Below are 27,553 nucleotides of genomic sequence, written 5' to 3'. Positions count from 1 at the left end.
CCCCCCCACAAGGTGATGCCCTGGGCAGCTGCCCACCTTGCCCAATGGGCATTACGCCAGTGCAGGGCATGCTCCTGGGTTTTTATTTTTGGTGTTTTTTCATGTTTCAGCCTGCATGGGGCGCATTTTTTGAGATATTGGCACCAAATGCCAGGGTATCATCAGGAGATGGTCCTGATGACACCCCCCACGTTTGGTGCAGTTTGGTTCAGGGGGTCCAAAGTTATGGACCCCCAAAGGGGTAGCCCCATCCCCCATTGTTTCCAATGGGAGCTAAGGAGATGGGGGCTGCACATTTGAGGGTCCATAACAGTCTCCTGATGATACCCTGAAATTTTGGGATCCGCCAGAATTACAGCTCATTTCCAGATTACAGAGATCAGTTTCCTGGAGAAAACGGATGCTTTGGTATGTGATGGACTCTATGGTATTGCACCCCACTGAGGTCTCTGCCTTCTCAGGCTCCATCCCCAAATCTCCAGGAGTTTCCAACCTGTATCTGGAAACCCTACCCCCCATTCCCTGCCAGGGGCCAGAGGGGACCTGGATAAGATAGTAGGTGAGGTGAAATAATTCTACCTGGAGTGCTGTTGCTAGTCATAGTAAGAAATACTGACCTTATTAAACTACCTATCCTGACTCAGTGTGAGACAACTTCATGTATTCACAAGTGTATGGTCACAGTGATGAATTGCATCTCCTACCTAAATACAACCATCTCCAATGTTTTATGAATAAATATTTCAATTTATGCTGAATGACATAGTGTAGTACTTTTTAATTAGCATAGCTATTGTGCTATATGCACCAGCCCCTAAGAGCCAATCACATGACCATTGATACACTGGAAAAGAACTAACTGGAAGGTTGTGGTTCCTCAGAAACTAACACAGTTTTAACATGAGCCTTCGTGGACTATTGAATGACTGGTTAGCATGCCTCGAGTGATTACCAATTAGTGCTTCCTTGCAACTGGGGGAAAAGATAATTTTTTCCCCAGTGATAGCCAGGAGGTAAAGCAGCCAAGCGATCTTGTGACAGATTAACTTTACACCCAAGGAAAACAAATTCGTATGAATGCAGCATGCCATTTCAGGGTAAGCAACATGAAGGGAAAAAAGCCTCTGTTTGGTTTGGCAAATTAGGATCTAAACAGTGACTTGGCTGCTGTAGACTTTGGACATTCATGCAAGGGAGACATAAAATGAGTCAGACAAACAAAACTTAGGGATCAGGTTTAATTGTGAACAATACTACAACATATTCAATTGGTGCAGGCTTGCTGACCTCACCAATGAAAATACTATTTAAGTCTGGCAACCAGATGTTTCACTAGAGTAAGCAGTTGCAAGCAGGGCTTTTCCAGGCCCCTTCGACAGTGACTGTGAAAAACTCCGGCAGAAGACATGATTGTGTTTCCTTTTTTCTTTGCCTTGCTGTGGGAGAGAGCTCCTGGCTGGGGGTTTAAGGATGGAGTACTACACAATTCGATTTGGTTAGGTAAGACAGCATTTTGCTCACAATTCACCCTAAGATACAGAAAGAACTGTTCTTGCTTATATCAACAGCACAAATTACTGTGTACAAAGACATAGCCTTCCTGTGATTTTTAACTAAAAGAGGAATAATTGTGTGGTTTGTCCCTATGTTCTTAATTTACTTTTTTTTTTAAGTGGAGCTTTTTATGTATGTGAAAGAATGCCCGTTAGACAGGAGAGACGGAAATTATACTATCTGAAAACTTGAGCTGAATTGAAAGCTAGACCTCTAGAGATGGAAGAGGGTAAGAACCTAAAAAGAAACAGCTGCACAAGATATGTACCATTCACATATGTGAAATTCCTTATATTAAAAAAGTGGAAAATATGCGTTGTTAAAGAAATGGCTGTGCAGTGTTTCAGAGCAGCTGAATTCTATGTATCAGTCTGTACAATATCTTGATAAATGTCTTTATAAGCAGACCTAAGCATGGTGGTAAATTTGGGGGTGCAACCCAAAAAACAGCATGCCTGTAACTTGCACCCTACAGTGCAATACCATTTACCCCATATTATGATATCTTAATGTGCATTTACCCACCCCTGCCTGCATTCTTGTAGCAGTCAATTATGCAGGTAGTGTAACTCAAAGCCCTAGACAGTAGCTTTCCAGCTCAAAAGGCAGAGTGGAAGCTGACTAAAGTTGGTTCCACCCCTGGAAATGCCCTGACCTGCTCCCCTCCTCCCCCGGTGCTAGCATTCATTCAGACACCAGCATAGCTTCATGGTGGCTCCCATTTCCGGAGAGCTGTGGAGTGTCTGGACGCTGGCATCTTTGCCCTCTCCATCGGTGGGGGACGGGGGTTCCCCATATGCCAGTAGAGGGGGCAAAGATGCCAGTGTGACCCTCTGCTACTCCCAGAATCTGTTTCGCCATCCAGATTGGGCTGTCAGGTCTGCAGGGCAGTTTACAAAACAAAACCTTAAAAATGGTATATTAACATTAGCAACTTAAGAAAAGTTATACTTTTCTAAGCTCACTGACTTCAATGGACTTAGAAAAATGTAACTGTACTTAGGATTGTACTATAATTGACCTTGTTGCTTCCCTGGACAGTAACTCAAAGTTTTATGTCCTTGCCGGTTCCCCTTTGGTGACACTTTGCCAGCCAAAAACATGCCCCCTTTTCCCTTCCAATTGTTTCAGGTCTCAAGGGCACAGGGTCTCCTTTCTCTTTAAAATCCAATGATGTGTGGATGCAGCTCAAATTTAAGAAGAAAGAAAACTTTCTCTTCATGCCTGGCTCCCTGTTTGCAAACCTGTGATTCCAGGGAGCTGTGATTGCCAGGTCTGGGTTGGGAGATTTTCGGGGTGGAGCCTGGGAGGGGGAACCTCAGCAGCCTGTAATCATGTAATGCCATAGAGTCCACCCTCCAAAGCAGCCATTTTCTCCAGCAAGACTGATTTTTTTTTGTCTGGAGATCAGTTGTAAAAGCAGATTTCTACTTAGAGTTCGACAACCCCACAGGAAGCCGATATCATACCCACATTGGCTATGCTCTCCATAATATATCATTAGAGCACTTTAAGAATTTGGTCCATTTCCATGCTGCTCTAGTAACATCTGAAAATGGGATACTATATGAATTAGCTACATAGCCTGGTATGTTCTCATAGCACTGCTGTTTCTGGCCTGCTGAACCACTTTAGCAATCTGTGTTAATATTTTAAAACCCTTATCAGACACTGTAGAACAGTGACCCGAGTTCAGATCCCTGCTCTACCATCCAGGTTTGATGGATGACCTTGGACTAGTCACATAATCTGCTTCACAGGGTTCTTGTGAGGATAAAACAGAGGGGAGAACAATGAAAGTTGCTTTGGGTCCAACTGTGGAGCAAACTGGGGTCTAAATGAAGTAAATAAATAAATATCGGACAGGCCTCGGAGCAACTTTCCCATAATAAAATATAGATTGAGCTGCAGAGAGCTTGCTTTTAAATCTAAAGTGAAAATTTGATGCCCCCAATGTTAATGAATAACATCAAAACATAGTGAATGAACTTTCCCTGTTGTGCACCCTGTACAGACATTGAGAAAGATTACAGCAATTTTGTACAGCAAGTCTCAATTTTAATGTATTCAATAACACCATCTCCGTTCCATCTCATGCTGACTGGTTGGCCTTAACTAAAAATAAACAAATGAATTGATGTTTAACAAGGGACAGGAAACTATCCAGGTCTAGGGATTTTTTAAAAATGTAAAGTTAGCCAAATTCAGGCTTGGCTTTAACTCCCTCTAGATCCAGAGAAGGGTCAGAGAGAGAGACTAGAGACAGACACACAGAAAAAGATCTTTCATTTGATGAGATGTTTTATTAATTGATTGATTAAGTGTTAAACCATTAACCATTCCTGTATCCTACAACCCTACTAGCAAACTTTAAAGCTTTCCTTCATGCTAAGAACCCATTCTCCAACTTAAGCATCTCTTCCACCACAGGAAAAGCTCTTGTGTCAAAGTGCCTCAGGCCAGGGGAAGGCTTCAGACTTTTCTGAATGAAGTGGTTGGACCAGGAATGAACTGGGATATTAACACAGTCCTGGAGCCAGCTGAGCCAAGTGGCCAATGCAGTGCAGCTGGCAGCTCTGGGGGGTCTCTTGGCTCAACCCAGGATAAATGTTGGCATTGTTGCATGGCACAGGTCTATGGTGTCAGGGACTATAGGATTTGAATCAAGAACCTTGCAGTCTATGGCTGAGAGTTAACCAAGTCAGTGATTTAGCACAGTGAATAAAGGACAAATTCAGATGTAATAAAGGACCAATTCAGTTACTAGGGATGCTGGAACCTAATTCTGATTAGGACGGTGGTGCAAGAGGAGGAGCACAGTTTTCCATGATCTGTGGGGGCTGTTAAATAGCAAGTCTGTGGGGCTGTTTTAAAATGGGGAAATGGTGCACAGATAAAGCTTAACACCACCATCACTAGAGTTCCCATACCCGCTTTTGGTGGGAAATCCTCATGCAATTAAAGTCCTTGTCCACTGATACTCAGTTGATTGGTGGGTGAAAAGTTGGGGGAAAGTGGGAAGCGGTCAACCGTCCCTAAAATAAAAAATAAAAATAATGCCTCAACTGCTTATAGGAAGTTCTGGCCATAGCATTCCTATTCCTATAGAAGTGACACAGGTAGCTTTAGCCATCACTGGAAACTCTATGGTGATTTTACCATAGTGTTTCTTGCAATAGCTAGAGCTACCTTTCTCCTGATCCTGGGACACTGTCCCCCTATAACTCTGTTATAAGTGGGCAAACATCATCACCACCATTGCTTCTGTCACGCAGCAGTCCCAATTCCAATTGGACACCTGATCCCTGCATTTTTTTAAGATGCTGGAGTTCTGGATATAGCATCTCTTCTAGTTTGGCCTTGAGCCTTATTCAAAAGGTGATAAAGTATGCAAATGGTGTAAAGCTTCTGAAATCACCAAATGTAGCATGTATTTGACCTTCTTCCCTTGCAAGGTAAACAGATCATTGCCTTTTGTCTGTTGTATATCTGGACCCTTACCTCTCATTCCTGTTTTAGGGTTAATTTTAGACAAGCAAACATGCATAGCAAAACACCAATGTAATTTTTTTTTCCAGGAAAGCTCCTTGAGAAGGGTGACTTTGGGATGAAGAAGTAGAAAGGGGAACCTTTTAACATTTTGTTCAGCAGTTCTCCAGTTCAAATATCTTCCTTGAGCTGTTTTTCTTTGAAAAAAAAATATGTTGGGGCTCTGTTGCTTCACCTGTATGTAGTATGTATTTGTTCAACAGCTACTATCGTCGTTCAATAACTACATCTTGTATTTGTTTAATAGCTAGATAAAATTTTAAAGAACCACGCTGAACATCCCTTGCTTAATTGGAGTAACCAAATCCCAACTGAACCAAACACTCAAATCACAATTGAAGTTCTGAGAGGCTGTATGCTAGACTAGCCTTTGTGTTTTCCTGAAATTCATAGCTTTGATGTTCTAGATACAATCAAGCTTAAATTTCAGTCATGAAAGGCTCACTGTCCACGCATTAATCCCTTTTTTATGGTTGTTCTACATGCAAGCGTAAACATTTTTAAATGGACAGATGGGCTTTGGATCTGCATGGAACATTTGAGAAGTGTATCTTCCAAGACTCCCTGGGAGAATGATTTCTTTAGAGCCAGCTCTTGGCCATTTGAGGGGACATAATCACATCCAGCTGGGAATTTCCTGCTCTTCAGTGCCAGCAATAAACCCCCTCATTTCTCAGTTGAAAGGGGGGGGGGTGCCTGGATAAACACCTCTATAAATATGCATTGAGTTTGCATATGCACAGATGTAAATAAAGTCCACAGCACAGCAAAGAGTTATCTATAATGTGTATAGATTTCTGGATAGTAATATATGTGGGTATATTCAGGAATGAAGGACACTCGGTAGATGAGGCTCAGGGAACCAAGCTGGCGTATGAACCACATATGCCAAATAGTTCAAGTGTGTCCCACCCATAGAGTACAAGGATATGAGCAGGAATGAGAAGAACAAATGCCAAATTCCAGAAAAGAAAAGAAAAGAAAAGAAAAGAAGGAGGACAGGGATAAGTTTGAATTTATACCCCATCTTTCTCTCCTATAAGGAGACTCAAAGGGGTTTACTTAGTCCTTTCCCTTCCTATCCCCACAACAGACACCTGGTGAGGCAGGTGAGGCAGGGAGAGCTCTGAACGAACTGACTAGCCCAAGGTCACCCAGCAGGAATGTAGGACTGAAGAAACAAATCTGGTTCAAAGATAACTACTAACAGTACAATCCTGAAATAGGAAATAAAACCCCTCAAGAGGCGGTATGTCTCTAGCACTGACATCAATGCCACTTGTGCCAACGTGAGGGGTGTGTACAGAGGAACTTATGCTGGTGTTCATTGACTTCAGCGCTCCTTGAAAAATCATTGGATTCCAGAAAGGGACTTTGATGGAGGTAACAAGAAGGGACAATTGTGGTGTCACTAGAGAGAAAGAAGCAGTGGTGCTAAAAACTAGCAGAGCTGAAAGGAGAAACACAGTGGAGTAGACAGGAACTATCACAGTTGGGTTTGGCAGCATGAAGATTTTGGGGGGCCCTGGGCTTAGTTATTTTAGCCAACCTAGTATATATCATGTATTTACAAATCAAAGTGAGTAACAGAATCAGCTCCCATACAGCAAGAATTCTCCACGAGGTTTTCATCATTGCCATGAATGCAGAGGCATTTGTATTGGCAAGGGAGCTTCTATCCAAGACTTTTCTCCACCCTTTCCTAAATCAGCCCCTGGTCACAGCCATTTTCCCTCTGCTGCTTTTTGAGGGCTTACAAATCAGTCATTGTTATAGTGCTATAGCAATGAGTGCCTTTAAAAAAAAGCTCTTTACTTATGCGCCAAGGAAAAGGATGGCTGCAAAGGTCTGACTGCCCAACTATGGGCAGGATCTTTGAAATTCCACACTTTCATGTTCAGACCACATGATAATGCTCTTGGCTTCATTCTTACCAAGAAGACTGGAGTAAAGAAGATTTGGTAAAGAGTAGAGGACAGGAAAAACCTGGAAAGAGGAACATTACAGTACAATGTCCTGTAGATGCTTTAAAAAAAAGAGTTCCAGTTTGAAAGCAGAAAATACTCCATGTGGAGACAGCCAACGATGATGTACAAATGCAGAAGTTTCATCAGTACCAACAAATTCAGTTTTACAGAAGGAATTAACAGTAAAAGAAACTTACATTTCTGATTACTCTCAGTAGGCCTAGACCACCCACAACATATTTCACAAAGACAAAGGCTGTTGCTGTTTCTGTAGCAACTGCAAATAACATTCCACTGTCAACCGTAACTGTAATCTTGTCTTCCCTAAAATGTAGTAAAACTTAATTTTAACTTAACTGTGGCAGCAGCTGTTTAAAAGGAAAAAGTCGGTCCTTTTGATATGAATTTTGTGAGAACAGTTTACTTGAATCAAATCAATTTTTCTTCTGTCACTCTTTGTGGTTGTTATTTTTCCTGCTATACCACCAGTGGTATTTTGAAGCCTTAAAAAAACAGTAATTGTCATAATGCTATTATTATGCTCCAGCACTATAATGCTTATAGTGCTATAGCAATTCTAATTTTTTAAAAAAGCCCTCTAGAGGCATGACAGGGAAAAATGGAGGGAAAACAGTGTTTAAGAACATAAGAAGAACATAAGAACATAAGTTTGACAGAAGAAAGGGTACCAAAAGCCTGTATGTGAATGTTCCACTCCATTGCTAATGTGAATGCTTCTGAAAGTATCAGACAAATGACACATGACACTGGAGTTTCATGACCGGATCTCCAGACGTGTTATTTGACCCTGAAAAGGAGGTTCCTGATCAGGGTTGGGGCTGTAGCGCTGATGAAGGCAAGGTTGAAAAGGAAGCTTGGTGCTCTGAAGCAATCAAGGAAAGTGTATATGGTTAAATGCAAAATGTACATATATGCCATCACATTACAACAGTAAGGGGCTTTCAAGGGAAGTTTGCCATCCAAGTAGCAACACTGCTTAGCTTTTGAGATCAGATGAGATAAGGCTATGTCATGTTTCCTTCCCTCCCAAAGGAAACTTAGATCAAAAGATTTAAGAAAATTCTTTTCCTATTGATCAAAGAAAATGACTGGTAGGAAGTTTAAACATTCTAAGACTGTTTAAAAGGTTTCAGTACAGTCCTATGCAGAGTTATGCCAGTCTAAAAGCACAGACTTCAATGGGTTCACACTGGTGTAAGTTTGCATAGGATTGCTCTAGGAGAGATAGGTTTTGTTTTGCAGAGGGATGGGAAAAAACTGGAATGAAGCAGAAGAAAAAGAAGCAAAGAGTTTTAAACCCTGCTTTTCTCTACTGAAAGGAGTCTCAAAACAGCTTACTGTCGCCTTCCCTTCCCCCTTCTACTTGCAACAGACATCTTGTGGGGTTGAGAAAGTTTTGAGAGTACTGTGACCCAGGGGTAGGGAACCTGCGGCTCTCCAGATGTTCAAGAACTACGATTCCCATCAGCCCCTACCAGCATGGCCAATTGGCCATGCTGACAGAGGCTGATGGGAATTGTAGTTCCTGAACATCTGGAGAGCTGCAGGTTCCCTACCCCTGGCACTAGCCCAAGGTCACCCAGCAGGCTTCATGTGGAGGAGTGGGGAATCAAATCCAGTTCTTAAGATTAGAGTCTGCCACTATTAACCACTTTGCCACATTGGTGCTTTCAAGCAATTAAGGAAAATATATATGGTTAAATGCCAAATGTCAGAGATACAGGAAACAATCCTCAGAAGGTCTAATCAAAACCCCCAGGTTATTTAATGGGCCTTAACTCCCAGGAAAGTCTTCTTAGGATTGCACTGATAGTTACTAAAATGGACAGGATTTCTCCAGGCAGGATATAATTTTAACAATTTAGTGGCTATAGTTTAAAGGATTGTATTTTGGTTTTGGTTTTTGTTCTTGACTTAATTTTCTTTATTATGTGAGATCTGTAAAAATACTTCAATTTTAAGAAGCATTTTGATCCAATTCTTGTGGCTAATAGCTCAGTTTTGTCAAATTATAATATGAAACAGAATCAGTTCCAAAACATACCTGAGGGTGCCTTGGGATAAAGGAAATAAAATCCTCAATTGGGGGAAGTTTCCATAGATGGACCATTTGTCATGGTGCATACATGCCTTTTTTTAACTTGCTGTACCTTAAAGCAGTTGAGAGGGAATTATTTTTGACCAGAAAAATTGTACAGATCTCCTTCTCTAGCACCAAGATCCAGGGTCTATGACCAATTTCTTAGAGGCAAGGACATAGGTAACCAGGGGGGGTGGTTTCCTCGGGTTCAACCCCCCCATTGCATGTTTGAAGCTCCGCCCCCGTTTGTGTGTTTTTGTATTTTTTTGTATTTTTGTTTTTGGCCTGCAGAGGGCGCATTTATTAGGCTAGCAACACCAACATTTCAGAGATTTTTCAGGAGACTCTCCTGATGATACTAACCAGGTTTGGTGAGGTTTGGTTCAGGGGGTCCAAAGTTATGGACTCACAAAGTAGATGCCCCATCTTCCATTGTTTACAATGGGAGCTAATAGAAGATGGGGCTACACATTTGAGGGTCCATAACTTTGGACCCCCTGAACCAAACTTCACCAAACCTGAGTGGTATCATTAGAAGAGTCTCCTAAAGATACCCTGAAAGTTTGGTGCTGCTAGCTTAACAATTGCACCCCTGACAGCAGGCACTTTTCAAATTCCCCCAGATTCTCCTTTTAAATCCACCCCCTTCGGTGTTTAAAATTGAAAGTGATGCTGCTTGGGGGTGGATTCCAGCATCACAGCGGCCGCCCAAGGGGGGGGCCCTCAGATTTAGCACCGGGCTCCATTTCCCTTAGCTATGCCTCTGCCCAGAGGGGAGGGCAGAAGGGTCTGCTGGCTGCCGGCTGGGACCCCAGCTGGTGGGGGTCATGGGAGGGCGGGGCAGGGGACTCTGCTGTCCCTGGCCACGAAGAGCTGCCTTTATAAGCATTGAGGCCAGGGGCGGGGCTTGGGGAGGCATGGCCACGCCCCAGGGGTGGGTGGGGGCCTGGCCCTACCCCTGAACACCCCCCCATTAAAAATCTATACCTACATCCCTGCATAGAGGTATCATCTATAGTTGAGATATTTAAACAAATCAATAAGCCTGGAAAAGAGAGAAAGATTGATCTCTTGTAATCACTAGCCTCCACTGAAATACTTCAGGACGCTCAGAACCTTTCATACTCAGATAAAATCTGAAATATCTTTAGACCCTTATTTCTTATGCTTAGCTGTTTTTCCCTCTGAAACACTTCTACAATGTGTGCATAATCCCACTCAACCAATCATGTGCAATGAGTTCTAATGTCAGTTTCAATCTGTCAGTTTGTGACCTTTGTTGACCAATTATTGAATTCCTTACACTTTTCCAAGACAGCTTTGAGGAGCCTTTCGTGACACTGTGATGAGTGCTGTGGGTAGCCAGATGACATTATCTCAGCAAGTACTCTTGTTGCAAGCAAGTAAACACAGCCACACCTCTAGTTGTAGTTGCGAATAAACAGCCATTGTTTCTCCCAACTTTCATTGAGGTCGTTGACAGTTGCTTATTTTTTTAACCACTATTTGATCATGATTCATTTAATTGTATTCCATTATTTTATGTTGTACACAACCTTAAACACTGTTTTGGTGAGTAGAGGATAGGTTAGGAATTTAATTAATTAAATAATGTAGTACCATATAGACTTGAGAAAATAAGTGCATTTATTGATTCATTTATTTGAATGTTTTATATACCATCACTCAGCAGTATACTCCCAGAATAGTCAACATGAACAATGCCTTCAAATGATCTCAAAGTTGGCTGAGATGAGTCCATAGGTCAGTGATGGTGAACCTATGGCACGGGTGCCAGAGGTGGCACTTGGAGACCTCTCTGTGGGCACGCGCACACAGAGTTTGTCACGTGGGGGGTGGAAAATCACCCCCCCACACACACACACACACACATCTAGGCTGGCCTGGGCACTGAGCACAACGTGCAGGCACCGCAGTGAGCAGGGAGGACTCGGCTGGCGGGCCTGGTGCTTGGTGCCTGTGCTCCGGGTGGCTGTTGCCTGAAGGGGGGGCGGAGAGGAGGCAGAGATGCTAGACAGGCACAGAGCGGTGCGCCGGGACTTGCTGCAGGCTAGAGCAGGCTGGCCCCTTCTTGAGCGGGTGGGGCGGAGGAAGAGGGAGCCAACTGGTTTCAGGTTAAATTGCCGGGTTGGCACTTTGCGATAAATAAGTGGGGTTTGGGTTGCAATTTGGGCACTCGGTCTCAAAAAGGTTTGCCATCACTGCCATAGGTCATGGAGAGACACATTTGCAAGGCACCAGTCAGCACCAGCAAGGATATGGAGCTGGCCCAGGGGGAAGGGCCTGCCACAAGGTCAGCAGCCACTTCCCACCCACCCCCACCCCTGTGTTTCCCTTCACCCTGGGAGAGGAAGGTGGGGGTGGCAAGCAGGGGAACTAGGAGGGGAAGTTGGGGGGAGGATGGCAGGGGTACCGTGAGATATGAAGAGTGAGATCAAGGGTACCATGACATTGAAAAGGTTGGAAAACACTGATTTAAGGATTTAAACAGACCACAAGTAATAAATACATGTACATAAAATCTATACTTTTACATGGGGCTTCCAAAGATCTTCCTCCAGAATTGTGAACCTCTGTGACTCTGCTGCTTCAAGTGCCCCTGCTGAGAACATTTACTGGCTCGTCTGTTTAATGTTTTCTGCAGCCAGGAGAAATCACACTTCCCATTTCCTTGCATAATGCCACTGTCTGTTTTATCCAAAGCAAGAACATTTTGGAAACAATGTTAGCCAAGTTGGAAGAATGTAAGGACATGGAAAAGCACAACATCCTAGCTCATTTGCCAAAAGAAGTTTTCAACACCATGTTGTTCAACCCTCCGGGGGCCCCCGACAGAGGATTCCGATATAATGCAAGCTGTTCGCAGAATATCTCTGTGTGATTACTATTCAGTGATGACAATTAAATGTGTAAGGTCCTTCATAGAATAAAAAGGCTAGTGTAAGTAACTGAGCCTTTATTCTGATTTTAGAACCAACAGTGCTATTCTAAGCAGAATTATCTGCACAAATTGAGGAGAACCCACAACTTAGATTTTTTAAAAAAAAAATTATTGTATCATTTGAATATTCCATTTTATATTAATACTCTCCTTCATTCGTTTTCAAACAATACATTTTCCCTTTTTCCCTCCCCCCTGTATTTTCTTCATAATTTTATCAAACAAACAGCAGTAAGTTCATTCTTTGTAATCTCTTCTCCCATATCTCCTCATTGACTCCAGCTTCTTTCATCCAGTCCCACAACTTAGATGTGTGTGTGTTGGGTCTGATGCAGGGTGGGAAACTAGACCAAACCCAGGAATCTCATAATGTGTGAAAAGGGAGCTTCAGCAAGGTTGCTGCATCACGTGACTTCCGGTCATACCCTCAGCCTCTGAAATGGGCTTCAAACTAATCTACATTTGTAATGTAGATACAACCTAAGGTAATCTCTTGATACTAAAATATTTTTCTAAGTGTTAAAAGAGCATGTGCAGTTTTTGCCCATTGACTCTCCCCCAAAAGGTTAGTATGCGCATGGATTTCCAGACTTATATCAAGAGTAAAAAAAAATCCATTGTGATGCTGTCCAAGAACACTATTTTGAAGGAAGGATATGAAAATAGTTTCATATGAATCCTTTAGAACCACAACTTTCAGCATTCAGAATGATTTTCCTCATTCATTCAGCAACAGCATGAAAGACCACTGGAAGAGACAGACCTTGGACTTTCTAAGGCATGAAATCGTTGACTGAGTCCTTCTGTTCACAAGCGACCAAGAGAACTACTCCAGAGAAATCATTGATGGCAATGAAAAGTAGAATGATAACTGCAAACCTTTGCTTTTGAGAGCAAAAAAAATCCATCAAAACTGTTCTTTTGTGTTCGCAGAGCGAGCAGCCGGAGTGTATCACAGAGAAGGAAGAAATGGAAAATACCAACTTACCTATGCAGAGGCAAAAGCAGTGTGTGAATATGAAGGTGGGCATCTAGCAACATACCAGCAACTCGAAGCAGCAAGAAAAATAGGTATGACAGGACGCTATATGGAATGAATTGGGAACTTTCCAGTGTAAGCACCATTGAGATAGGGAAAAGGCTGGGCAACAGAATGCTGTGCCCTTTAATTGTAACACCACAAGCGTTGTACATTGTGGATCTCTCAGAGACTCAGCTCTTTCTGTTCATTCATCTGTTCTCCATTTGTTCACAATCCATCCCTGCCAATTATGGTGTTCACTACAAAAAATTACTTCTTGGCAGTATGGATGAAAAGCTGAGAATGCAATGAAGCTAATAATGTGTATTCAGACCAGTTCAGTCTTAATGCTTGTGGAACAAACACTGGAATGTGAACAATGAAATCCTAAACAGAGTTACATCCATGACTTCAATGGATGTAGAAGGGTCTAACTCTGCTTAGGACTGCACTGTTAATGTCCTACTTAATGTCCTACTCCCAGTTAATACAAGGTAACTCTCCCCCCCAAATAATCAGATTACAAGTAATTTTAAATCCGCGTGTTATCAGCATTACTAACTAATCAAAGGAAACCTCAGAAGTTATAAACTGCTTCCGCAAAATGTGGGCTTTTTTGCTTGAAGAGAAATGGAGAAGTGCAATTGTTTTGATGCAGTAACCAACCAAATGCTAACTTGCAAAACTGGTTGATAAAGGGCCAGTAGTACACTTACGTGCTACTAATTCATCTACATAGAAAATTATCAGTTTGTATAACGTTCCAAAGTTCAGTGCTACTCATTAATTTGTGGTTGACCATATATAGAATATATCCCAAACAGTCATAAGTGTATCAGAATGCAGTCAAGATTGTAGTTTAAGGTAAAAATTACAGCACTGTTGAAAGCAATATCTTTCCTGCATCACACATAATACCACACATAATATCTCAGATGTTTTGCATGAAGAACACGGTAGTTAGCAGTAGGAATGCAGAGGAAGCATCTCCACAGTTAAGATGCAGAAGAGGGTTACAGGATTGGGGGTGGGGGGGTTAGGGATGGACTGCATAGATTCTTGTAGGAACAAGAATTGCTCCATGATTACAAGGGGGTGCCAGGGTCCATATTATTAACAACCTAATCGTTTGCAGGTTTACTCACTGTACTTCTTGAGACTTGGTATGTGTAGGATTGTACTCACTTTTTGTTCAATAGACAGGGAAATCAAATAATTTCCCATTAGGATTGTTTTATAAGCCAACAGTGCACTAAAACATCTTTGAATACAAGTGTTGGTCTGTAGTTAGAAGGTTTACAGTGTAATCCTACCCAAAGTTAGGCCCACTGAAATCACTAGGCTTAGAAGGGTGTAGAATTGCATTGCTGGTAAACATCTGTCTCTCATTCTGCATTTATTAGCTTCAGAGGAAAAACATCACTTCTGTTATGAATGACAAAAGATGCCAACTCTTAAAAAATCTGTGAACCAAACACAGAATTCTCCATGCCTAAGGCAGAAATTCAATTTTAAACAATTAGGCAACAATTATGTTTTTGGCAACAAGAACAACACTTATTAGTTTAAGCACAATATTTCTTTCTTAGTGAATATTGGACTCATTTGACACTACCTTTCATACTACAGGTTTTCATATGTGTGCTGCTGGTTGGATGGCCAAAGGAAGAGTGGGATATCCCATTGTTAAACCTGGAAGCAACTGTGGTTTTGGAAGGATTGGGATTGTGGATTATGGCTTTCGACTTAACAGAAGTGAGAGATGGGATGCTTATTGTTATAACCCTAATGGTAGGTGTGCAACAAATAAATCCCTTAGGACCATATATCTCTTTGCCTACGGGCAAAGAAAGAATGCTTTCTCACATTCATATTTTATCTGTTTTAAAAATGTATGCCTTCCCACTTATAAGCCAACAGTGCACTAAAACGTCTTTGAATACAAGTATTGGTCTGTAGTTAGAAGGTTTACAGTGTACTCAATGCATCTTATACAAATTATACAGAGTACTCAATGCAACTTATACAAATTATACCACTATAAAACATAAGAACTTAACATAGAACATAATATCATGAGAACATTAAGAACATAAAAGCAAAGAAGCCCTTAATTCAATACACATAAGAACTATTATTGAAACAAGTCAGAAACACTAAAAACAAATTAGCTGTTGAAAACTTAGAAGCACTCCCGTTCAGCATATACACAATTTAATTCAGGACTTACAAGAAAAAAAGAAAACATAAGATACTCATGGGAGGTTGTTCTGCAATTTCAACACCACTGAAAACAAGACCATATCATAGGATCCTATCTACTTCAAAAGTTGAGGCACATGGATAGGGCAAGTTCATATATAGGATATCTTGGTCATAACTGACTTAGGTCTTTGTTAGTCAAAGCCAGAAGATGATGAAGATTTGGGGAGGTGTGTTCATGTGAGCAAATTTTATTAGATAGAACTACACATTATAAATGGCAGGAGGCTACTAGCCAAACTGGTATGCCATGGCTCTCTCCCCCATAATGTGCAAGATTCCATACTCATTACATTGAGCATTGTTCCATCACATGTGGGGGGAAAAGGTCATGGTAACACAACAACACACAGTGAATGATCAGCTGTGGCGAAGAAGAAGAGAACAGCATGGGCTGTAACATGTGATTATGTGCTAAGACACAGTGAATCACTGCAAGTTGTCCAGCTAATACGCACGCAAATGATGATTTAAAATCTAGTTAAGAGCTCAATACGAAAGGTGTTAGGCTTCTTTGCCAATGATATTTACGTCATAAATACACTGCTTTATTTCTCATTCTTTTCCCCCAGTGGTGGAAAGTTTGGGCAGACTTTATAGGGCCAGTTTCCTTTGGACAACTGAACACAGGAGACCTATGAAGCCATTGTGAACATTTGTTCATTGGCCAATTTGTTTTTGGAGGAGGAATAATAAGAAAACAGCTGCTCCACAGGCAGGCTGAGTTCCAAAGCAGCATCAGTGCAGCTCTCAGAGTTCAGTAAAGGCAAATCAAGGCAAAGGGAAAAGATAGTGAGAAAGATATCATGTATCATCCTGGAAACTCCAACTGATCCGGAAACTCCAACTCCAATATGCAGCTGCATGGATCCTTAGGGGGCCTCATGGCTTGAGCACATTCGTCCAGTGCTCTGCCAGTTGCACTGACTTCCAGTGGAGTACTGAGTCAGGTTCCAGGTTTGGTACTAACTTTTTAAACCCTGAAAGGTCTGGGATCTTAGTACCTGCAGAACTGCCTCTCCACATACACCCACAGGAGAGCACTTTGCTCCATGGAGAACAAACACTTAAACTGTGCTCTCCCCCAAACATTCCAGCTTTGGTGAAGTAGGGCAGCAGATGCCTGTGAAGATGGGGAGAACTTGCCCCACCCTCAATTTGCAAAGCTGGATCTCAGCTTTGTAAAGGGGATGGGAGTCAGCAGGGTGCGCATGAAGATGAGGAAAGTTCTCACTGTCTCCACTCCAATACTCTGTCGAATGAGGCCCAAGCCCCGCGGGACCTGTCACAATTCTGCAGAGCTTGTGAGTCGAAGCTATTCTGCCAGGCCTGTGAGTGAGGGCCAGGGGCGTAACGAGGCAAACACTCCACCACAACCAAATTTTTTTTGCACCAGGATATTGGTGCGTGCAGGGGGTGCATTTTTAGACATATCAGCACCAACATTTCAGTGTATCATCAGTGTACTTATGCTACCCCCCAAGTTTGGTGAGGTTTGGTTCAAGGAGTCCAAATGGTTATGGACTCTCAAATTGCGTGCCCTATGCAGCCCTTTGTCTGGAGTTAGGTCAAAACTCCTTGGAATCAGCCGCTTGGCTGAGGGCCTTTAGATTCTGGCTGCAAATTCATTTTCTCTTGGACTGTAATTCCCTGGTCCACCGTCTGCTCTCTGACACCCATTCCAACCCCTGGTTTTCCATAATTGAAGAAAAAATGGCCTCTATTGGACTGTCAGTGAATTCACTTTGCCCTTTGTCCTATTCAGAAGCTTATAGAAAATTAAAAGGTCAACTATTGGATAGAGAGTTCTCTACCCTAATCACAGCAGCCAAGAAAACATGCTCCCCCCTGTATTTTTCTCTCCCATTTGAACGGGGCCACTTGGCATACTACCTGTATTGCTTAATAAACCCTGCTCAAAGGATAGCCATAATGCTCACCAGGTTTAATGTTATGCCTTCTGCCTTGTTACATGGCAGATTTAATAAGCAAGAAAAGGCTAAAAGATTGTGCCCATGTAATGATGGCTCAGTTGAATCTCTGGCCCACCAATTACTACACTGTATCAGATTCAAGGAAATCAGATCCAAGTATATGAATCTTACTCCTTTACATTTACCAGATCTCCCCAATTTAATCAGATTACACTACTTGTTGGACAATCCTGATCCTTCTCTCTGTATGATAGTGGCAGACTTTCTCCTGGAAATTACTAAACGCCAGTAGATTTCCTTCAACCTAAAATTTATTTCCTGTATTGTATATGCTTTTTAATCTGTTTTTATTATTGTTGTACTGTTGTCTATGCCAATAAAGGCTTGCAATGGGAGCTAATAGGAGATGGGGTCTACAGTTTTGAAGGTCCATAACTTTGGCCCCCCTGAACCAAACTGCACCAAACCTGGGGGGTATCATCAGGGCAGTCTCCTGATGAGACCTTGAAAGTTTTGAGACTGTGCCTTCAGAAATGTGCCCCCCCCAGCCTGCAACCCCCATTGACAGCAATACAGAAAGCTCAATGCAGAACAAAGATTCTTGGACAAATTTCTGGGATGTTCCTGAAGGGGGCGCATTTTTGATGTATCAGCACCAAAACGTCAGGGTATCATCTGGAAACTGTCCTGATGGGACCCCCCCCCCAAGTTTGGTGCAGTTTGGTTTAGGGGGTCTGAAGTTATGGACCCTCAAATGGGGTGCCTCATCCCCATTCTTTGCTAAGGAGATGGGGGCTACCTTTTGAGGGTCCATAACTTTGGACCCCCTGAGCCAAACTGCACCAAATCTTGGGGGTGCCATCATGACAGTCTCCAGATGATACCCTAACATTTTGGTGCTGATACATCCGAGAATGCCCTCCCTGCAAGAACATCCTGAAATTTGCCCAAGAATCTTTGTTCTGCATTGAGTTTTCTGCATTGATGTCAATGGGGGTTGCAGGCTGGGGGGGCACATTTCTGAAGGCACAGTCTCAAAACTTTCAGGGTCTCATCAAGAGAATGCCCTAATGATACCCCCCAGGTTTGGTGCAGTTTGGTTCAGGGGGGCCAAAGTTATGGACCCTCAAAACTGTAGCCCCCATCTTCTATTAGCTCCCATTGGAAACAATAGGGGATAGGGACACCCCCTTTGTGAGTCCATAACTTTGGACTCCCTGAACCAAACCTCACCAAACTTGGGGGGTAGCATAAGGACAGGCTCCTGATGATACGCTGCAATTTTGGTGCCGCTAGCCTAAAACTGCGTCCCCTGCAGGCCAAAAATGGAAAACCACTAAAAAATACCCAAAAACGAACCCAGCATTTTGATGCCCCCCACAAGGTGATGCCCTGGGCAGCTGCCCACCTTGCCCAATGGGCATTACGCCAGTGGTGAGGGCAGCAACAACATTCCAACAAATCTGACCTCCTTTTGCCCCATTACCCTTCCCCTCATTTTAGAAACTGATCAAGGCGCCACTGGATGTGCTTTTCCAGAAATTGTGTGGATTGTTGTTGTAAGTTAATCTTAGCCCGCCAGAGAAAGGGTGGCCTAGAAATCAAATTATAAATAAATAAATCTAATTCCTTCTACTTTTTTAACCATTAGAATAATAAGATGCAAAGTTCTAATGTTTACTGAAGATGCTGCTGGAGATGAATTATGTACGGCCTCTGGTTAAAAAATGTATGCAAGATGCCTCATAGGAAGTTCCAAAACAATAGTTGTACACAGACACAGACACACAAGCTAGTCTCGTAATACATAAAAGTGACCCAATATCTGACAGACATGTAACACGTAAAAAGGCATATAAAAGTTGATCTGCTGGTTTTGTTTTGCATTATAAGGAATAGAAATGTTCCATAACATATTTGATTTATCTCATTAGTCCAGCATTGAAAATGCATTGTTCAATATGTTGTACTTTTCAGAGACATATTGGAGGAAATGGCATCTGGGGGCAACACCTGCTCCGCCCCCCATGCCCCCCCCCCCGGCTCACTTACCTTTGCAAACCTGCAGGGAGGTTGGGAGGTGGACTCAGGATGCGGTGAGTGGCTCAACGGGTGCCTGACACCAGCTCCTGCACTCCCCAGCCTCCCTGCTGACAGGCTGGCCTCCAATAGAGGTGGGGAGGACAGCAGAAGTCAGTGCCCGGCAGGCCTGCAGCAGGCTTCAGTGTGGTGAGAGGTGTGACGAATGCCCTTATAAAGCATTCAGTTTCCAGGGTGAAAGTCTGCCCTGAAGGGGTTAAGCCCTGGCCAGCCCTGATTGGCTAGGAAAAAAATGGCAAGAATATAAATAGTGTCAGCCAGAGTGCTGAGGGTTCTTTGCCTTTTTGGTTCTTTTTGCCTTTTGGCTTTTTGGTCATTTGGTTCTGTGTGCCTTCGGGTACGTTTTGGCAGAGTGAGCAGATCAAGCAGAGATCTGTCACTGCTGTTGGTCTGGCAGGAGTCAGACAGTGGACTCTGTAGCTGAGGAAGCTAATCAGAGACATCAGGAAGCCCTGAGTCTGATGGAGAGTCACCTGCCACTCAGGTGTTTGACAGAAAACCTCTGTCCAGGCTAAAGTCTGTTCTAACAAGTACAACACCAGTCTTGGGAGGCCCAGTCCAGTGGCAGTGTGGTCAGTTTGGATGGTGGGAGAGGGAGGCTTGTGTGCCAGAATCCCACAGGGCAGAGACTGGGGTGTGTTGTTTAGTGGTTAGGTACAGTGGACTACTGTCTGTCAGAAGAAGGAGTGTAATGCTCTGAAATCAAACCATTTCCTGAAGTAAAATCTATCCTAAATGATACCTGCGAGTGTCTGTGACTGTTTTGCAACTGAAGTGCCAACAACATCTCTGAAACCAACAAGCTTTAAAATCCTCTCAGGTTACCTGAGAAGCCTACATCTAAGCCAGTAATAAACGTACAAGTTTTGTTGAAGTTAAGTAACCTGCCTCCAGCTTCTGATTTTGTCTGTGAGTGTGTTCCCAGTAAGAGTGGTGACCATTAAATCAGTTTGTGGGCTATAGTACAGATTGGTGGCAGCGAAAAACAAATTGATTAATAGGAAGGTTCCTAAAACAGCTGACAGGAATCCTTCCTGTACCAGAAGCTAACGCACTTTCGTTATAAGAGGCAAGTATGCCCCTGGTACTTTTTTAATTCTAGGAAAAAATTGGACTTTTTTTTTTTGCTTCATTGTGTAATCATGTTTTACAAGCCTGGTTAATATGTTTTGTCTTTAGAATTGTGCTTTAATAAGATGTCTGTGTGAAAGCAGGTGGAAGGGGCACTACTCTGTAGTAAGCAATGAGAATTCAAGATGAACATCTGTGTAGTTCTGCCTGCGTATTCAGCTGAGTGACCTTTCTGGGTGGAGAACTCCCACAGATGTTGAAAATGTAAAACAAAATGGCAGAGGCCACACACAGTTCTTACGATCCAGTCAAGTCAAACCCCCTCTTCTGTTTGGCCTTATTCTTTGAGAGGCCAGCTAGATGGTTCCCAAATGTATTGTTCAGGTGGGAAGCAGTATAATTAAACTGAGTTATTTATAATGGGTGGCTAACATGGCTTCCTCCTGTTCTGAAGAAATGTTTTCGTATTTTGTAAATAATATTGTTGTCAAAATTGTCCTATTTTGGAGGTTGGAGCACAATAGGGGAGATCACTGTTATTCTTTAAAGGGTTTTGTGATAAATGAAGAACATGGAAAGTATAAAGGGGGGAAAGTCTCTAAATGAACATCAGGTTCTTTTATTTCTTATTATCTGCCTCATAATTCCTATCCCCAATGTCATTTTTGAAAGTAAGATTCAGTTACGTGGATTTGTCTGTAATGCACAGAAAGTTGTGCATACTCCCCGTACCAGTTCACCTCCTGGTTTTGTTAACAAATTGAATATAAATAAATGTTACACAGGGATGGCACTTAGTCTGAATGAGGTGCCAGATGATGGTTATTCTGTTCTGTTTTTGAGAATGGGAAACATATGTCTCTCCCCCAAATCCCTTCTAAATGAGAGCCTCATTCAACATCTGAGAGGAGAAACTGTAGCTGATTCTTTTTTATTCTCCCCTACTAGGAAAAGATTGTGGTGGAGTCTTCACAGATTCAAAGCATACCTTTAAAACCCCTGGCTATCCAAATGAGTATGAAAATGATCAAACCTGTTATTGGCATATAAGAGTGAAGTATGGACAGCGGGTTCAAATTCAGTTCATCGACTTTGACCTTGAAGAAGATACATCTTGCATGTCTGATTACTTAGAAATCTACGACAGCTATGATGATGTCAATGGCTTTGTGGGCAGGTAAAATGTATTTTCTCATCATAATATACTACACTCCACTGCAGGGATCAGCAACCTGGTATAACTGAACAGCGAAAGCTCCACTATGAGCCAGTATGACAGTATCACTGAAAATATTCAACTTAACATTGCATATAATTGATGTGGGGTTTCTGTAGTCTGAGCTCTGGTCATTGGGAGTCCTCTATTCGGAAGTGGCACATACAAGATCACACAATAAGACTAAACATACTTAGTAGTACCCTGTGCAATAGTTATAATGCAGTGACATAAATCTGTACATGGTTCACATTTGGATTACTTGCATCAGGCTGGGTCATCTCCCTCTCTCTAAAACATCTGTAAGAATTACTTCATGAATATGTAAAGTGGCATCAAGGGGCAGTCGACTTATGGTGACCCCATAGGTTTTCAAGGCAAGAGATGTTCAGTGGTGGTTTGTAACTGCTTTCCTCCGCATAGTCACCCTGGAATTCCTTGATGGTCTTCCATCCAAATACTAACCAGAGCTGACTCATCTTAGCTTCTGAGCCATCCGGGTCAGGACAAGAAGCACTTTACTCTCATAAAAATCTTTGCCTGCCATTACTTTCATACACTGCTTATTCTGGAATCCCACCCACACCTTGGATAGACCTTAACTTACAGGTTTCAGAGGCTTTTTAAAGAGCCATATTGGATTTTTTACTATGCCATTTTTGGCTCTGAAGTCAAAGGTTGCAGTCTCCTGCACTGCAGGATCACAGACAGAACAGGGCATTTCTGTGGATGGAAGGATTTTGGTCCACCAAACAAGATTTCATTACCTCCTGCCACCTGTTGCCCAGTATATTCTTCAAAATTTTATGTCTTGGAGCATTTGCAGGGCAGGGGGGTGGGGTGTGTGCATTTCAGGCAGCAGTAGAAGAAGGGTTGGTGAGACAGTTACGCTCCTCAGGCAGCAATCCTCCTGTCTGCTGAAATGCTTTTAATGTGATTCTATTTATCAGGATTTTTAAAAAGCCACTCAGTCTCACAGACTCTGAGCAGTAACGGCATAGATATTAACAAAAACCAAATTCAAGTTAAATTAATGTTAATAACTCTCTCCCCTTCTCACTGTTTCTTCATCTTCTACCATCCATTTGCTCTTCTCTGCCTTCCGCCTAGAGGAGAATCTTTTAAAGATCCCAATCTCTCCTCAGATAATAAGTTTCCTAGCTATTATGCAGCTATTTCTCCTGGAAAGTGTTTAATATCCTGCAAATTAGAAAGTAGAAATTCCCACCACATTTTTTTAAACAAAAAGTTATTTTCCAAGTTCTGAGTATTGTACCTTGATTTTTTTTTCTTCTCTTTAAATCCTGCTCCATGATAATATTGTAGTGAAATATGACAAATTTGTTGAACATAAATCTCAGTTGAACATTGATTACCATTGTACCATGGAGAGACTTTCACAACTGGTTCTTATGCCACACCTGTAACATCTTTAAATAGAAATGAGACTGGATAAATCTCAGACCAGCTTAATTCATTGCCCCCCTCATGAGGTTAGCACTATAAAATCCAACAATGTGAAAGCAGATTCACATGCTCAGTGGTAACATAATAGAAAATAATGTCATTATGCTTAACTGCAAATCTATATAAATCTACTTTGTGTCTGTTAGATAAAGACAAATGCAAATGTTACATATGTGGAACATTTAGATGGCATTCTATCTAAGGTAGCCTATGTAGTCCCTTGTCATTTTATTGTGGCTTATTCATGTTTGGCTAAAAAAAAATCACTTGTCATGTTTTCCAGGTATTGCGGAGATGAACTACCAGATTCAGTTGTCAGCACAGGTAAATACTATGCACACAAACACAGCTTGGACAACACTACAATTGTAGTCTCAACAAATTGTATCTCAAGTAGCACTGCAGAAAGGAACATGATATCCATTAACTGGATGCCTAGGTTTTGTAAATATTATTGTTCAGCACCAAAAGCTAGAGGCAACCAAATAATAATAATAATAATAATAATAATAATAATAATAATAATAATAATAATAATAATAATAATAATAATAATAATAATAATAATAATCAGTAGAGGAAGAGAAAAGAGGCCTGAAAGAATACATTCAAGAAAGTCAAGAGCCAGCATTGAAAGAAGTCCACAAGGCTGAGATGCTGAAAGCCAAAGAATCAAAAGAGTATAGAGTCCAACAGTTTAAAACACGAAAGGAGCAGTGGCTAAACAAGCCACTCCATGGGCAGTACTTTAAGAACATTGAAGGGAAGGTTGACAGCAAGAAAACATGGGAGTGGCTCAGAAGGGGAACTCTAAAGAAGGAAACTGAAGGCCTGATTTTTGCTGCCCAGGAGCAAGCATTACGGACAAATGCAATAAAGACACGAATTGAAAAGTCCTACAATGACCCAAAGTGCCGTCTCTGCAAAGAGGGTGATGAAACCATGGAGCACATCATCTGCTGTTGTAAGAAAATAGCCCAAACTGACTATCTCGAACGTCACAATAGGCTAGCAGCAATGGTGCACTGGAACCTTTGCAAAAAGTACGGCCTGCCCTGTAGCAAGACCTGGTACGAGCACAAGCCAGAGAAGACCACAGAAAATGAAGAAGCAAAAATACTGTGGGACTTTAGAATACAGACAGACAGACACCTGGCACACAACACCCCAGACATAACAGTGGTAGAGAAAAAAACATGTTTGGATCATAGATGTTGCTGTGCCAGTTGACAGCAGGGTAGAGGACAAAGAGCTGGAAAAGATCACAAAATACAAGGACCTACAAATTGAAGTTGAACGATTGTGCCAAAAAAGAACAACAGTAATCTCACTAGTAGTCGGTGCTCTAAGAGAAATCCCAAGAAATCTTGAAAAACATCTGGAAAGCCTAAACTTGGACAGAACATCAGTCCACATGCTGCAGAAAGCAGCACTTCTAGGAACTGCACATATTCTACGCAAATATCTCTAATATCCTAGGTCCTTGGGAAGGACTCGATATTCAGAGATGAATTCCAGACACTTGTGCTGTGCTGTAATGTGTATAATAATAATAATAATAATAATAATAATAATAATAATAATAATAATAATAATAATAATAATAATAATAATAATAATAATAATAATAAATTAGATTCAAGTAAATTGAACCTGGAAAATTTTGAAATTCCCGAACATGCCTGAATTTTCATACCAATAAGGGTTTCTTTTTAAATTTTGGGGGGAAATCTGAAAAAAAAATCAGCTCCATTATAGTCCAAGGGAATTTTGCTGGGTTTGGGGTAGAGACATAACATTTTCAGCATAGCTTCTTTTGACTCTCTTTAGAAGGAACCCCATGTTTGGTAATGATTGGGTAACAGGGCCCAATTTTATGCCCACTCCAAGCAGAATATCATATCCATTCTCTGTTGTTTGCAAAGGAGGAAAAATTGGGGTCCATAAAATTGGACCTCCAATCCAATCTTTATCAAACTTGGGGCAGAAACAATTTTGCTTCTCAATAATAATCTCTTTTCTTCATCTCTCTAGGAAATGTCATGACGCTGAAATTTTTATCAGATGCTTCTGTCACAGCAGGAGGCTTTCAGATTAAATATGTTGCTTTAGACCCACCGAAAAAGAGCATTGGGAGAAATACAACTACCCAGTCTAATACAAATCGTTTAGCTGGGAAATTTGGCATGATGTGAAAGAACACTCATATGAAGGCGGGGAAATAGCCTGAAACATCTGACTATGGAAGGTGTCTCTCTTCCGTGCCCTACAATCTTTGAAGTTGCCACTGGATTCTTGCTGGATTCCTGTCCCCATAATTTTCTGTTTGTCATCTCTGCTCACTCTTATCTTCAATGGATCTTCAGTTGCAACACCCTCCCCATCCAATAATTCCCACCATCCAGTGAATCTTCTCTTGACTCTTTCTTGTTTCTTTGCTTCAGAACGCCTTCTTTTTGTTGGCATCTTTTCATGTTTTTAGTTTAAAAATGTCAGGGGCCAGGTGATGGTGCAAATAAATTATCTTTTCTGCTTCAGAGGGGCTCTCCGATAGCCACTTTGTATGCAACAATGATCTTTATGAGCCAGAATGTTATGAAGAAACATTTAATCACAACCTATTCTGCCTTTGATATATTGTTGAGATTTTAGATAATAAAAATATTTAACAAACCTTGACTGCTGTCCTCAGAAAACTTTCCTGGGAGTAAATTCCATTGAATAAAATGGGACTTTTATGGATTAAGTTTCAACCAACTCTGCTTCAACCATCCCACTACAGCCCCCAAACACTTGGTCAATGTATCAGGGACAGCATCTGGCCAGTCCTCCATCAACAGGTACAGTTGGGTGTCATTTGCATTCTGATGCCAACCTAGCATGAAACTCCATACCAATTAGATGAGGGATTGCATATGGATATTAAACAACATCAGGGAAAAGATTGCCCCTTGTGGGACTCTACATATCAAACAGTATCGTGGTTATACTCTCTCTCCTAGTGCTATATGTCTCCAGTTCTGGAGAAAGGAGAACAGGTACTGTAAGACTGTCCCATGGAACCCAGAAATGGCACGGTAGTGGATCAAACGCCACTGTAAGACCAAATAATAACAGCAGCACCAACCTGCTTCTCAGTTGCCTATGATGTTTGTCCACAACTGATGAAGTACCAAGATACTTGGGAAGACAGTTCTATCAGGACGACTGTCTCACCCAAGTATTTGTCACACATACCAGGTCCATTCCATGCACTGCAAAATGACTGTGCAGAATTGTGGTCTTGTTATTGATGGATCTGGTATTGTAAAACATCAGTTTCAGTTTCTCTAGCCCCACCACCTTTGCATCATGGAATGGGATGGAGATTGGAAGGAGACTGTACATGACTCCAGATATAGGGTTGCCAACCTCCAGGTGGTGGCTGGAGATCTTCTGGGATTACAATTGAGATCAGTTCACCTGGAGAAGATGGCCATTTAAGAAAGTGGACTGTATGGTATTATACCCCACTGAATTCCCCCCGTCTCCTCCCTAGACCCTCCCCTCCTCAGGCCCCACCTCCAAAATCTCAAAGTATTTCCCAACCTGGAGCTTGCAGCCCTGTGGCATGATGTCACATTATGCTGTTTTAGTAAGTCTGAACTACCTACCCCCAGTCTTCTTGGGGTTGCCAGCAAGCAGCCCCACCCTGAGGGGCGTAACACGGTGCCACTATGGCGCCACCCTGCCACCTCCAAAATGACTTTGCAGTGACATGGGGACTCGGAAAAGACTTGAACCCCCTTCCCCACTGCTGCCGAAAAGCCCCATAGGGCTTACAGGACTTACGCCACCAAAAGGGTGGTGTACATCCAAGGGCCGGGGCACTGTGCTCCTGGCCGTCCACCCCTGGGAATGCCATAGCCCCACTTCCCATGCTGGCGTCCTAGTGGGACGCCACTGCATCCTAGCCTTCCAGGTTCTGTGGGGGTACATATGCCCCATCCACCAGGTTAAGTGACCCGAGGAGAGCAAACGCACCAGTGTAAGATGCATCACTCCCTTGAGTTCTTCCCCTCCCCCCCTTTTTTTTGGATGGGACTATGAGTAACACTAGCAATGGTAGTTTTTGGATATTGGAAAACACAGAAAGAAAAGCAGTCAGGTATTTCTTTGAGTCAGATATAAGTACCTGAGAAGTGCATGGTATCTCTTTGGTGTTCTAAGGTGGTAGATTTGCTGCCTTCAGGGAGTGTTGCTTTACCTTCCCCTGTGCTCAACTTGTACATTTGTAAATAAAGCAAATATTGCAAAATGTCACTACTACTATCCCCTCTAAAAGCAAACTGCAGTGCAATGGCCCTCCC

General features: G+C 42.2%; 1 protein-coding gene across 1 annotated transcript; it reads left to right on the top strand.

Moving 5' to 3' along the window:
* The first annotated feature begins 1,348 nt into the window (after window positions 1-1,348).
* Window positions 1,349-25,883, top strand: TNFAIP6 (TNF alpha induced protein 6). The gene is made up of 6 exons (XM_048483332.1): window positions 1,349-1,500; window positions 13,067-13,204; window positions 14,784-14,945; window positions 21,470-21,698; window positions 23,488-23,528; window positions 25,239-25,883. The coding sequence occupies exons 1-6, from the start codon at window positions 1,407-1,409 to the stop codon at window positions 25,397-25,399; spliced, it is 825 nt and encodes a 274-aa protein (XP_048339289.1). The 5' UTR covers window positions 1,349-1,406; the 3' UTR covers window positions 25,400-25,883.
* Window positions 25,884-27,553: the final 1,670 nt, after the last annotated feature.

The sequence above is a fragment of the Sphaerodactylus townsendi genome, linkage group LG02, assembly GCF_021028975.2.
Source record: "Sphaerodactylus townsendi isolate TG3544 linkage group LG02, MPM_Stown_v2.3, whole genome shotgun sequence".
Classification (NCBI taxonomy): Eukaryota; Metazoa; Chordata; class Lepidosauria; order Squamata; family Sphaerodactylidae; genus Sphaerodactylus; species Sphaerodactylus townsendi.
Note: the sequence above shows the minus strand (reverse complement) of the source record. Positions and strands in the feature narration are given on the sequence as shown.